The sequence below is a fragment of the Cenococcum geophilum genome (assembly GCF_001692895.1).
Source record: "Cenococcum geophilum 1.58 unplaced genomic scaffold K441scaffold_68, whole genome shotgun sequence".
Taxonomy (NCBI): Eukaryota; Fungi; Ascomycota; class Dothideomycetes; order Gloniales; family Gloniaceae; genus Cenococcum; species Cenococcum geophilum.
The window spans coordinates 251,353-263,886 of NW_027137626.1; the positions used below are offsets into that span (position 1 = coordinate 251,353).

The following is a 12,534-nucleotide window of genomic DNA, read 5'->3' on the forward strand; positions in this document are numbered from 1 at the left end:
GTACACCCGGCCTATATACAGCGACCCCTATATATAGGCCCTTAGCAATTAAGGAGCTTACTTCTTATACGGTTAAATAGGCCACCTTATAAGGAACTGCCTAATAAAGGTAAAGATAAATAAGGTCCTATTAATTTAGAAAGATAGTATAGAGCTAGAAAAAAAGGAACCCTAAAGAAAGACTCCTCTTTAGGGTTAAAAGGGATTAATATGTCACATATTAATCTAGGTCGGCTAGTTAGTAGAAAAAGTTACACTATCCCTTATACTTTATTTTACAATAGATATTAAGTTTTAACCTCTACTTTAGCTAACTTAGGAGTAAATGCCTTTACCTTAATTAATATAAAGTGCGCTGCAAAACTGGCTAACTTTTTAAATGTACCCTTTAAAGAACTGCCTAAACTAGTCCCTATTCGCGGGTATAATAGATAGATAGGACTACCTATTATAACTATCTTACGAATCTACCTCCGCGTTAATAAATAAAGGTAGTATAACGTCCCCTTCCTTATTACGGACTTTAGAAGCTATAATATAATCTTAGAAAGAAAATAGCTAGCTTATTTAGGCTTATAGCTTAATATATAGAATAGGCAGCTTATCTAGCCCGAAACTATACCCCTAACGCCTTCCTTTATAAAAGAAATTAGTATTATAATAGAAAACCTTATACGGCCGTAGATAAACACTATTTACTAGGTTAATGCAACGTATAGGGACTAGGCTTTTAAGAAGGATATATAGCTTAATCTATAACAGATCCGTATACTACGCCGCCCCTAAATTGCCTATATTACACTACCCGCACCAAAGACTTAGGAAGTTAGTAGTAGCCTAGCTAAGTCCCTAATAGAGAACTTAGGCCCTACGCAGCTATAAAGAAAGGCTAGGGATATTAGACAATATACTAAACTAATAAACCGGAAGGATAACTTGCGGAAAATAGAATATAAGCTAAGGAAGACTATAAACCTTATACTGCAAAATACGGCCTAATAAATATTTGTAAAAAAACCTACAGACCTCCCGCCAGTTAATATCTGCTATATTAGCGCTATAGGATTCTACTAAAACCTAGTTTAGCCTAATACTATTGCCTTTATAACTAGCTTATACAAAATTAATTAAATAATTAAAGAGAAAGAAGCCCTAGCCTAAAAGAAAGGTAAGCTTATAGATAAGGAGCTAGTAGAATAAAAACTGCCCCGTTAATACTAGAAATTTAAAGATATCTTCTCTAAAGCAGCGTCTAATATACTCCCACCCTACTAACCGTATAACTATAAGATTAAAATTAAGCCGGACAAGGTAGTTACCCTTAGCTATAGCCCCCTCCGATAGCAATTTACTGCCAAATTATAGGCTATAAAGTAGTATCTTATTAATAACCTAGATAAGGGCTTTATTAAGCCTAGTTAAGCCCCTTTTAACTTACCTATTCTCTTTACTAAAAAGCNANATAGAGNACTTNGTTTNTNTATTNACTACNNTAAGCTTAATAATTTAACCCTTAAAGACCGCTACCTACTGCCTTTACTTAATAAGACTTTGGCCTAAATAAGTAGAGCTAAGATCTTTATAAAGCTTAATATCCGCTAGGCTTTTTACCAAATTAAGATAAACCCTAAATTAGAAGATTTTACTATATTTTAGACCCGTTACGGAACGTATAAATATAAAGTACTACCTTTTAGACTAACTAATGGACTAGCTATATACTAACAATATATAAATAACGTACTATTTAACTACCTTAATAACTTCTATATAGCATACCTAGATAATATTATAATCTACTCTAAAAATAAACTAGAATATAAAAAGCATATCTATAAAGTCCTATAACGGCTTTAGAAAGCTAGCCTCTAAGCTAATATTAAGAAGTTAGAATTTAGTATTAAGTATATAAAGTACCTAGGGTTTATTATTAGTATAAACGGGATTAAGATAAACCTAAAAAAGACGGCTATAATTAATTAATAAGTACCCCTAAGGACTATAAAGGGGGTGCAGTTATTTTTAGGGTTCTATAACTTCTACCAACGCTTTATTAAGAACTACAGCAGAATTACCCAGCCACTAAGCCTACTTACCCACAAGGACCGGCCCTTTTACTTTAACACCATATATAGGCAGGCCTTTAACGAGCTTAAGAAACGACTAGTCTCTACTCTCTTACTCGCCCACTTTAACCTAAAATGGCCCTTAATACTAGAAACCAATACCTTAGATAGTATTATAGCTAGCGTTTACTCCCAAAAGTAGACAAACGGAGAATAGCACCCTATTGCTTACTATTTAAAGACTATAGTAAATGCTAAGCTAAACTACCTAATTTACAACAAAGAAATGCTAGCTATTATCTCTAGCTTTTAGCACTGGCGAGCCTAACTAAAAGGCACCCCTAAGTCTATCTAGGTAGTTTCTAATCATAAGGCCTTAGAATATTTTATAATAATAAAGGCCCTTACAGCCTAATAGGCGCGCTAGGCGGACACCTTATCTTAATTTAACTTCCTAATTATATATAGGCTAGGCGCTACTAACTATGTAGATGCTCTTATAAGGCGTAAACAGGACATAAATAACTAGATAGCCGTAAAGATCTTATTACGGACCTAAGCGCTACTATAACCAGAGCACCTTAACTCCTAAATATAGGCAGAACTAAATACAGACTCTTTAGATGCTAAAATATACCCTATTAACTCCATGGAACTAGACCTTATTAATAAACTACTGTAAGTAAACTATACAGCCCCTTCTTTATAGGAGTACCGCGAAAAGGTAAAGAACGTTTCTAGCCTATAGTCCCTTAAAAGTAGACTACTTAAGTACCGTAAACGGCTAGTAGTAGTAGAGGAATAGAACTTACGGACTCAGCTTATTACCAAAGCACATACCTAGGTCTCTACGGCCTACCCCAGAAAAAATAAGACCCGTAGGATTATTGGCGACCGCTACTACTAGCCTAAAATAATTATAGATATTAACCGCTATATACGGAACTGCAATAACTGCTATAGGTTTATAATTCTACAAGATAAGACCTTAGGACTATTAAAACCCCTCCTAATACCTAACCGCCCCTAGTAATATATCTTAATAGACTTTTATAAGCTACCTCTAGACCGTAATAGATATAATATAGTTATAATCCTGGTTAACTACTTTAGCAAGCGCCCGTTCTTAATTCCCTATTATAAGAATATTAATACTAAAGAGGCAGCCTAACTGTATATCTACTATATCTACTAAATTTACGGACTACTAAATACTATTATATCTAACCGCGGGCCACAGTTTATATTAGCCTTTTAGAATAAGTTTACCTAGATCTTAGGCATTAAGCTAAAGCTTTCTATGGTATATTACCCCCAAATAGATGGTTAAACGGAGATTATAAATTAATACTTAGACCAGAGACTCCGGCCTTTTATTAACTACTTTTAGAATAACTAGGCCAAACTATTACCCTTAATAGATTACGCCTAAGCAACCCTACCCCACAACTCTACCGGATTTGCCCCTATTTAACTAGAAATAGGTTACCTACCCCATATAAGCTTTAACTAGAAAAGACTAAAAGGGCCCTAAACTATACGCGAAAAACTATCTTATAAGGAAGCCCAGTAATACGCTAAGCGCTTAGAAGAAGCCTAAAAAGTAGCCTATATAAACCTAAAAAAGGCCTAGAAATTAATAAAACAGTAGGCAAATAAGCATAGGCGCAAGCCCAACTTTACTATAGGTAATATAGTCTAGGTTATAATAAAGAACTAGAAGACAAAATGGCCTAGCTATAAGCTAGACTATAAGATAGCAGAACTATATAAGATTTTTAATAAAGTAGGCAATTTATACAAGGTTAAGCTCCTAAACTTAATTAAAGTTTACCCTATTTTCTTACCGGATAAGCTATAGAAAGCTATAAATAACCTACTACCCAGATAAAAGAATAAACCTCCCCTACCAATTTAAGTTAATAGCGATAATAAATAGGAAATTAAAGAAATGCTAGCCTATAAACTTATAAAGGGAACGTTAAAGTATCGTATTAGTTAGAAAGGATATAACCTAAACCCTACTTAGTACCCTATATAGAACTTTATAGGTAGTCCCTATAAGCTCTAGGAGTTTTATAGCTGTTACCCTAATAAACCCAGACCGCTAAAGTACCTAGATAAGTGGATGAAATGCTAGTATAATAAAGATAATAAGTTACCGGAAGAACATAAGGATAAAAACGCCCTAGAAATTTCTTAGTTACGTAATATATTAAGATATCTAGGAACTTCGACCGGCAGTTAAAGTTGTCTAATTAGTTAGATTCTCTTGCTAAGACTTTTAGTAATAAAGCCTAAGGGCAGGCTTTTTTTAGAGGGGGGGTAATATTACGGCACTAGTAAAACTAGCAGAACTTGGCAGAACTTCGCACCAGCAAGTTACCATAAATTGCTATATATTGCAATTACGTAACGTAAAGATCTTATAAAATACTAAACGGCGCTACTCTTCTTCTCCTTTCCTTTCCCTAGCTTTAGATTCTTGTTTATAAACAATCCAATCATATAGGCTTGCGCGACCCTTTTACCGTGCTTATATCTCAATTAACTAAGTCACTAACAATCTAGGCTAATTAAAAGATTAAGCGCTAAAGGTAACTTTAAGATCTTCCCCTAAGCTAGAAATGCTAGAGAAATATACTAATATATCTAACTAGGGAACTAACTAGAACCCTCCCGGAAGACTACCAGCCTATAATTAGTATAGTAGTAGTATATAAACTACTTATAAGCCAAGTAGGCCTACCCCTTTAGGTAATTTAAGCTAATTACTAACTTAAGACCTAAGCCTTATTAGGAAGCCTATACTAGCTACTAATACTAATACTACCTCTATAGTAGGAGCCTCCCTAGGCCTAAGTTTAGAAGGTTAAGAGCCCTATACTAACCTCCTTTAAAATAGATATTAGAAAGCTATTATAAGGCTCTTAGAAGCTATATAGGAGGAAGCCACTAATAAATATATTAGAACCCTTTAAGGGCAAATCTAAATCTAGTAGGGTTTAATCTAAGCTAGGTAAATTTTTATATAACTTAGTTAAGGCTAAGGGCTTCCTAGGAGCTACTTAGTACCTACTTAAAAAGGTATAAAAGACTTAGAGAGTTACCTATACTATAAACGGAAAAAGGATATAGACTAACTAGCTAAGTATAAGGCAGTATTACTAGGGTATATAGTAGGGAGTAGGTAAGCCAAGTATAAGTTATATAGGGAGTCGATAAAAGAGGACGATATAGTAATAAGGGTAGGCAATAGCCTAATATAGAGACGAACTAATAGGGGAGGAAGGAGGCTGTAAGCCCGAGGAGCTTATAAGGGGTCGCCAAGGCCTAGCCAAGTAAGGGACCAAAAGTACCTTTATATTGCCCCCCCCTTAGTTAGGGCTGGCCCCTAGCCCGTATCCTAATAGATTAATTCTATATATAGAAAGGTAAGTAGTATAGAAGCCTTGCTTATATAGGGGAATAAAAAAAAAAAATATGGGGGAAAAGGACTAGCTAAGCAGCCTTAATAAAAACCTTAACCACTAACCTTCACCACACATACAACCTTACTAAAAGGTAGCGCCACACTCCAAAACTTACGCATACCCATCTTACCATTAAAAACAATCGATTTTCTAACTTTTAAGACCTAATTCCTACTGCCTAGCGAGCTAGAGGTGGATTTATTTGTCGTTTTACCCCCTTTCCCCTAATAGAAAATTCTTCTTAGGGGTGGTCCTAGCTTATAAGCGAGGCACGGATAGGAACACTAAAACTACTACTACTACTACTACTACTACCAATACTAGGGGTCTAGTATTACTACTACCTTTAAACCTAATCTCCCCAGAAATCCTCTAGTAGGATTAGTAAGGAAAAAGGGTATAAGGATAGTAAAAACTAGAAAACTACCCCTATAAGATGCCAAGGCCTACTAGGCCTAAAAAGAAACCTCCTATAGAGACAAGTGACGACAACGAGTCTATAGGCGAAACCCCTATAGAAAGAAATGATAATAGATTTCTATTTTTATTTTTTTTTCTTTCTCCTCCTAGCTTGTCTAAGAAGGGAGAGAAAAGAGAACATCCTTAAACTTCTCCTGAAAAAGAAAACCAAAAACCTGTAAAAAAGAAACTAATAACTACTACGGATGGCATACCTAGTATACCTATACCTTTTCCTTCCCTTTCTCTAGAATAATACCTACAAAAAGCTCTAGAAAGCCTAACCCAGGCATATAAAGGGCTAGAAGAAGAAGAAAAAAAAGAATAAGTTAAACAGCTAGAGGACTATACAAGGAGTATCCTAGTAGGAGAAAATCCCTTTATAAAAGGAAAAGAAATGGAAAAAGATGTCCTAAAAGGGCTAGTAGAAGAAGTAAGGGCTCTCCGTAAGGAGGTAGCCCCTACTAAAAAAACTTACGCAGAAAGACTAAGGAAGAACCTCCCTTCCTCGTCCTCTCTACCCTTATTACTACTACCTCCTTTTAGTAGGAGTCCTCCTACTTCTACTAGAAGTAAGAAAAAGCAGTTATAAGAAAGGAAGCTAGTCCTAATTATAGACGAAAAGGACTAACCTCTAGATATCTTCTCTATACGAAATAAAGTTAATTAACTATTTGCATTAAAACTGCAAGTAGAAAAACCAGTACTAGCGTCTATAGCTAGAACTAGAGGAAAACAAAATATTCTCCTTACTACTATAGAGGAGTATAATGCAGATTTCCTAGTTAAATATAAGGAGATCTGGTATAACTGCTTTACCTTCTAAAAAGAACAAAAACTAGAACTATGGGTTCAAAGTTATAGCCCATAGGGTTCCTACCTTACCTTTCCTAGGAGAAGGAGGCTCTAAGCTTCTAAAAGAAGAAATTGAGACCTTTAATCCTATAAAGATACAAGGACTACCTAGATAGATCTCATCTAGCGAAAAAAGACACAATCCAATAGACCAGATTTGGCTCTATAGTTTTTACATAAGTAGACGAAAAAAAAAAGATAAGAAATCCTTAAGCAAAAAGAGATATCAATTGCAGGGTACAGCTACTAAGGTAGTAAAATACCTCGAAATCTCTCCTACTACGCAGTGCATAAGCTGCCAAAAATTTAGCCATATAGGAGATAGGTGCTCTACTAGGGCCTGCAGATACTTATACGGCTACACATTTATCTAAAGAAACCATTCCTATTCTACCTATATAATACAATGCAAGCCTTACCAGCATACCACCCTCTTTACCATTAATTGTAAAGAAAAACACTTTGCTAATAGTAAAGACTGTAAGACTCTTAAAGCTGCTAAACTAGTACGCGAAGGAAATTCTATAGAAGAATAAAACAGATAGGATTCTAGAAGGAGGTAACTCCTACTAGACTCTTAAAAAGATATTAGAGAGCAAAAGAATAGAAATAAATTGCAAAAGGACAGGGACAGGGGTTAGGATTTCTTATAGTTTTTCTTACCATTTTCTATTCCCTAGTAGTTGTAGTATCTTAGTGCTTTACTAGGAACTATAAACTACTAGGACATAGCTACTAGTATATATTAAGCTCCTAAAAAGATTTATGTATATAGAACTATAGCGCCATAGCCTAAGGCTGTATGCGTAGTATTGTACGTAGTATAATACAATGAAAAAAAAAAAAAAACCTTAACCTATAGCTAAAACCCAGTGGGAAAAAGGGCCTATTTTAGGTAGGAAAAGAGCATCTACTAGTGGGGTAAAGACTTAATCGTATACAATTAGTCTTAAAGAGACAATTGCCTGTAATTAAGTCTTAACAGCTCTATAGCTGATAGCTAGATAGTCTCCACTTAAAGCCAGCTTAATCGCAAAGAATATCCCTTACATTCCCCCCCCCTCTTGCGGTCAGCCCCCTCTATTACCTTACAGTTAGCGGGAGATTATAGAGGGCTCGTCCCGGAAGGGGTTCGGAGAGATGTCGATAGGGTTTTGTAAGCTTTTTAAAGCAAGCTGGAGCTCTTAGAGCGACAAAGCCTTACTAAGAGATCGCGTACGATCTTTGTAAGACGTAGCTCTTTTAGAGACTTTAAATTAACGTCTTAATTACCTTCCCCCGGCCGCGTAATTAGTTTTTGTAAGGAAGTGATAGCCAATAGCTATACGCGTGTTTCCCTTTCTTCTGAATTACACTATTATTACGGAGTAATATTGGCATAAGAAGAGATCGCGTAGGAATCTTTGAGCCGTAGCTCTTGGACGAGCCGTAGCTCTAAGAGACAATCGCCCTGCGATTAGGTCTCGGCAGCCCTATAGCTGACAGCCGGAGAGTCTCCGGGTCGGAGCCGTAGCTCTGTAAGAGATCACATAGGATCTTTAAGCCGCCGCCATTCTCTTGGGCAAGCTGTAGCTCTTAATGCAGGCTAGAGCTTTTGGAGCGACAAAGCCTTGCAGAAAGATAATCGCGTATAATCTTTGAGCCGTAGCTCTTAAAGCAAGTAGTAGCTTGTAAGACTACCTACGATCTCAATAAGCCGTAGCTCTTAAGGTAAGCCGTAGCTTAATAAGAGACAACCGCCTACGGTTTAGTCTCGGTAGCCCTCAGGCTGATAGCCGGAGAGTCTCTGGGTCGGGCCGTAGCCCTTAAGCGATCGCGAACGATTTAAGAGCCGTAGCTCTTAAGCAAGCAGTAGCTTGCGAGATTATATAGGATCTCTAAGCCGAAGCTCTTAAGGTAAGCCGTAGCTTAATAAGAGACAACCGCCTACGGTTTAGTCTTGGCAGCCCTTAGGCTGACAGCTGGAAACTTTCTGGGTTAGGCTGTAGCCCTAATTGCATTTAATCTGGAAGCGTATAGTAGTAGCTGTAGCTTTAAAAACTAGCCGTTAGTTCTTTAGATGGCCATTAAATAGTAATCGGATAGCCTCCAGGGTAGCTGCATCTCTTTAAAAACGTTTAACCTTCTAATCTCTATTGGTGGGACCTCTATAGCGAGTAAACCGCGGTTAGCCTAGAGAGCGTCACCAATCTCCTTAGGAGGTGATCGCGTCCGATCTAATCTCCCTTCTCTAATCCGTATTCCATAACCGTTATTAGCGGACGCAATCCCAAATATCTACTAGTATATCTACTTGTTACAGTGAACTAATCAGCCTAGGTAAAAGGGAAAGGATTAAGAATTTCTTTTTTCTCCTAATTTATATCTACTACCGTAATACGGATGCGATCTACCAGGCGTTTACTAGTGTAGCTACTCTATAGCATACGCGATTGTCCTAGGTAAGGTAGAGGACCTAATCCGTATTCTAACACTATTATACGGATGCGATCTGCTAGGCGTCTGCTAGTGTACCTACTGTATTATAGTGAACGCGATCGTCCTAGGTAAAAATAGAGGATTGTGAAATTGCTTAAGGGCGAAGCCCTTAGCTTACTATAGGCTACTACCCGCAAGGGTATAGGATCGGTTTAAATATAAGGCAGTATTGCTAGGGTATACGGTAGGGAGCAGGTAAGCCGAGCATAAGTCATATAGGGAGTCGATGGAAGAGGACAATATAGTAAAAAGTAGGCAATAGCCTTGTACAGAGACAAACCGATAAGGAGGGAAGGGCTGTAAGCCCGAGGTGCTTATAAGGAGGTGCCAAGGGCTAGCCGAAGGCTAGCCTTAGCGACCCCTAAGAGCCCCTAGGCGATACAGCCGAGTAAGGGCCAAAATAACCCTTACATTGCCCCCCTTAGTTAGGGCTGGCCCCCAGCCCGTATCCTAATAGATTAATTCTATATATAAAAAGGTAAGTAGTGCAGAAGCCTTGCTTATATAGGGGAATAAAAAAATAGGGGAAAAGGACTAGCTAAGCAGCCTTAATAAAAACCTTAACCTATAGCTAAAACCCAGTGGGAAAAAGGGCCTATTTTAGGTAGGAAAAGAGCATCTACTAGTAGGTAAGACTTAATCGTATACGATTAGTCTTGGAGACAATCGCCTGCGATTAAGTCTTGACAGCTCTATAGCTAACAGCCAGATAGTCTCCGCTTGGAGCTAGCTTAATCGCAAAAATATCCCTTACATTCCCCCCCCTTCTTATGGTCAGCCCCCTCTATTACCTTGCGGTAGCGGGAGATTATAAAGGGCTCGTCCCGGAAAGGGTTCGGAGAGATGTCAATAGGGTTTTATAAGCTTTTAAAGCAAGCTGGAGCTCTTAGAGCAACCAAAGCTTTGTAGAAATAATCGCGTAGGATCTTTAAGCCGTAGCTCGAGGTAAGCCGTAGCTCTAAGAGACAATCGCCCTATAATTAGGTCTTGGCAGCTCTATAGCTGATTAGGCAGTAGCCCTTAATTGCATTTAATCTAGAAGAGAGGGTAGTAGCTATAGCTTTAAAAACTAGCCGTTAGTTCTTTAGATAGCCATTAAATCGCAATCGGATAGCCTCTAGGGTAGCTACATCTCTTTAAGGACGTTTAACCTTCTAATCTCTATTAGTAGGACCTCTGTAATAAGTGAACCGCGGTTAGCCTATAGAGTGTTTGCAAGCTTAATCGCGTAGGACCCCCCTTAACTCCTACTAGAAAGCTTTTAGATAGCAATTGAATTACCTTTAGGTCGCCGTCGGGGCAGAGCTGCACCGCTACACTGTTAATTATATACGGGTATACTAATCGCGTTAAGAGATGATCGCGTACGATCTAAATAGCCCCTAACCCTTAGCTAGGTAGCTATTATCTCCCTTATCTCCTAATCCGTGTTTACTACCGTAAGCGAATGCGATCTGCCAGCGTCTGCTAGTGTAGCTGCTCTGCAGTATACGCAATCGTCCTAGGTAAAGGTAGAGGACCTAATCCGTATTCTAATAAACCTTTATATACGGATGCAATCTACTAGGCGTCTACTGGTGTACCTACTGTGTCGCAGTAAACGTAATCGTCCTAGGTAAAAATAGAGGATTGTGATTTTACTTAAGGGCGCAGCCCTTAGCTTACTGTAGGCTACTACCCGTAAGAGTGTAGGATCGGTTTAAATATAAGGCAGTATTGCTAAGGTGTATAGTAGGGAGTAGGTAAGCCGAGTATAAGTTATATAGGGAGATAATAAAAGAGGACGATATAGTAATAAGGGTAGGTAATAGCCTAGTACAGAAACGAACTAATAGGGGAGGAAGGAGGCTGCAAGCCTGAGGAGCTTATAAGGGGTAGCTAAGGCCTAGCTAAAGGCTAGCCTTAGTAGCCCCTAAGAGCTCCTAGGATGTAGCCAAGTAAGGGACTAAAAGTACCCTTATACTAAGGCCTTTAGTAGTTTAAAACTCCGCCATAGACCTAACGCCCAATAGTTAGACGATTGGCTTTATAAGGTAGATAACTTCTTTAAGATACTAATAATATAAGATAATACTAAAGAGCGTATACGCTAGATTATTAGCAAGATTAAAGACTAATCGCTAAACTAGATTGCACTTAATTAGCTTAATAAAGAGCAAATTACTATATAGCCACAGCTATAAACCTTCCTAAAGAAATGGACTTAAGATCCGTATATTATATAATACGATAATATAAAGCTATTTTAGAATGGGATATAGCTAGACCGCTATAACTTCCGTTTATTTATAAACTTTATAAAAACTTATACTTAGTAGATATATCTAGAGCCCTTTAAAAATAAGAACAGTAGTATCTATAAAAAGAAAAAGATTGGGTTTATCTAGGCTAGAATTAAGCTAGTAATTTATAATAAAATTAAATACATAGGAGCCCTATTACGGATTACTATATATACATATTTTAAATAAGTAGTTCTAAACGCTAAAGATATAGTAAGAAACTAGACCTCTTCCGGTAAAAAGCTAAAGGGTTTTTAAAAGCGTAGGCACTTTAGTAGTAATATAGGGCAGACCCAACCTTTAAAGAAGCCGTTTTTAAAGAAAACTTTAAAAGGGTTAAAGTTAGAACCCTTAAATAACGGGAAAGACTTCTAGGGTTAACCTAATACCTATCTAGCACCTTTATAGAAATACTTTAAGAAGTTAAGAGAAAACTCTAAAGGTAAATTCTATTGAAAAAATAAGTAGGGTAATAACCACACTAACAATCTAAAAAAAGAAAAGCCCTAGTTATAACCCTCTCTTAGCTATAACTAGGGTAAGATATAGAAGAAGAAACTCTCTATATTGCCATTAAGCTAAAAATAATACTCTTTATAGGTAAGGTATAATAGTTCTAAGCACTATACAATAGCGGCGCTAAAATCAATCTTATATAATATAATTTGGTAAAAAAGTATAAACTTATCCTATTATAAAGGTAGTAAAAACCTACTATAGGCTTTTTAAATAAGTATTGGATTAAGCTATATAGTGCCTATAAGCTTATAGTGTTAGTAGCCGATATATATAACCGCATTAAGGTAGTTAGCCCACAACCCTTCTAGGCGGCTAACTTTATAGGTTATAACTTTATCCTTAGATACCCTTAGCTAGCGGAAGTAGATCTTAAAATACGCTTTAAAACTAGAGCCTTTAAAT

General features: G+C 37.1%; 1 protein-coding gene across 1 annotated transcript; it reads left to right on the forward strand.

Moving 5' to 3' along the window:
- Positions 1 to 7,074: 7,074 nt before the first annotated feature.
- Positions 7,075 to 7,389, forward strand: K441DRAFT_589060 (uncharacterized protein; the record flags this gene model as incomplete). The annotated part of the gene is made up of 2 exons (XM_067644746.1): positions 7,075 to 7,178; positions 7,230 to 7,389. Coding segments are annotated over 2 exons (264 nt in total), but the record flags the coding sequence as incomplete, so codon positions are not given.
- Between the last annotated feature and the right edge of the window lie 5,145 nt (positions 7,390 to 12,534).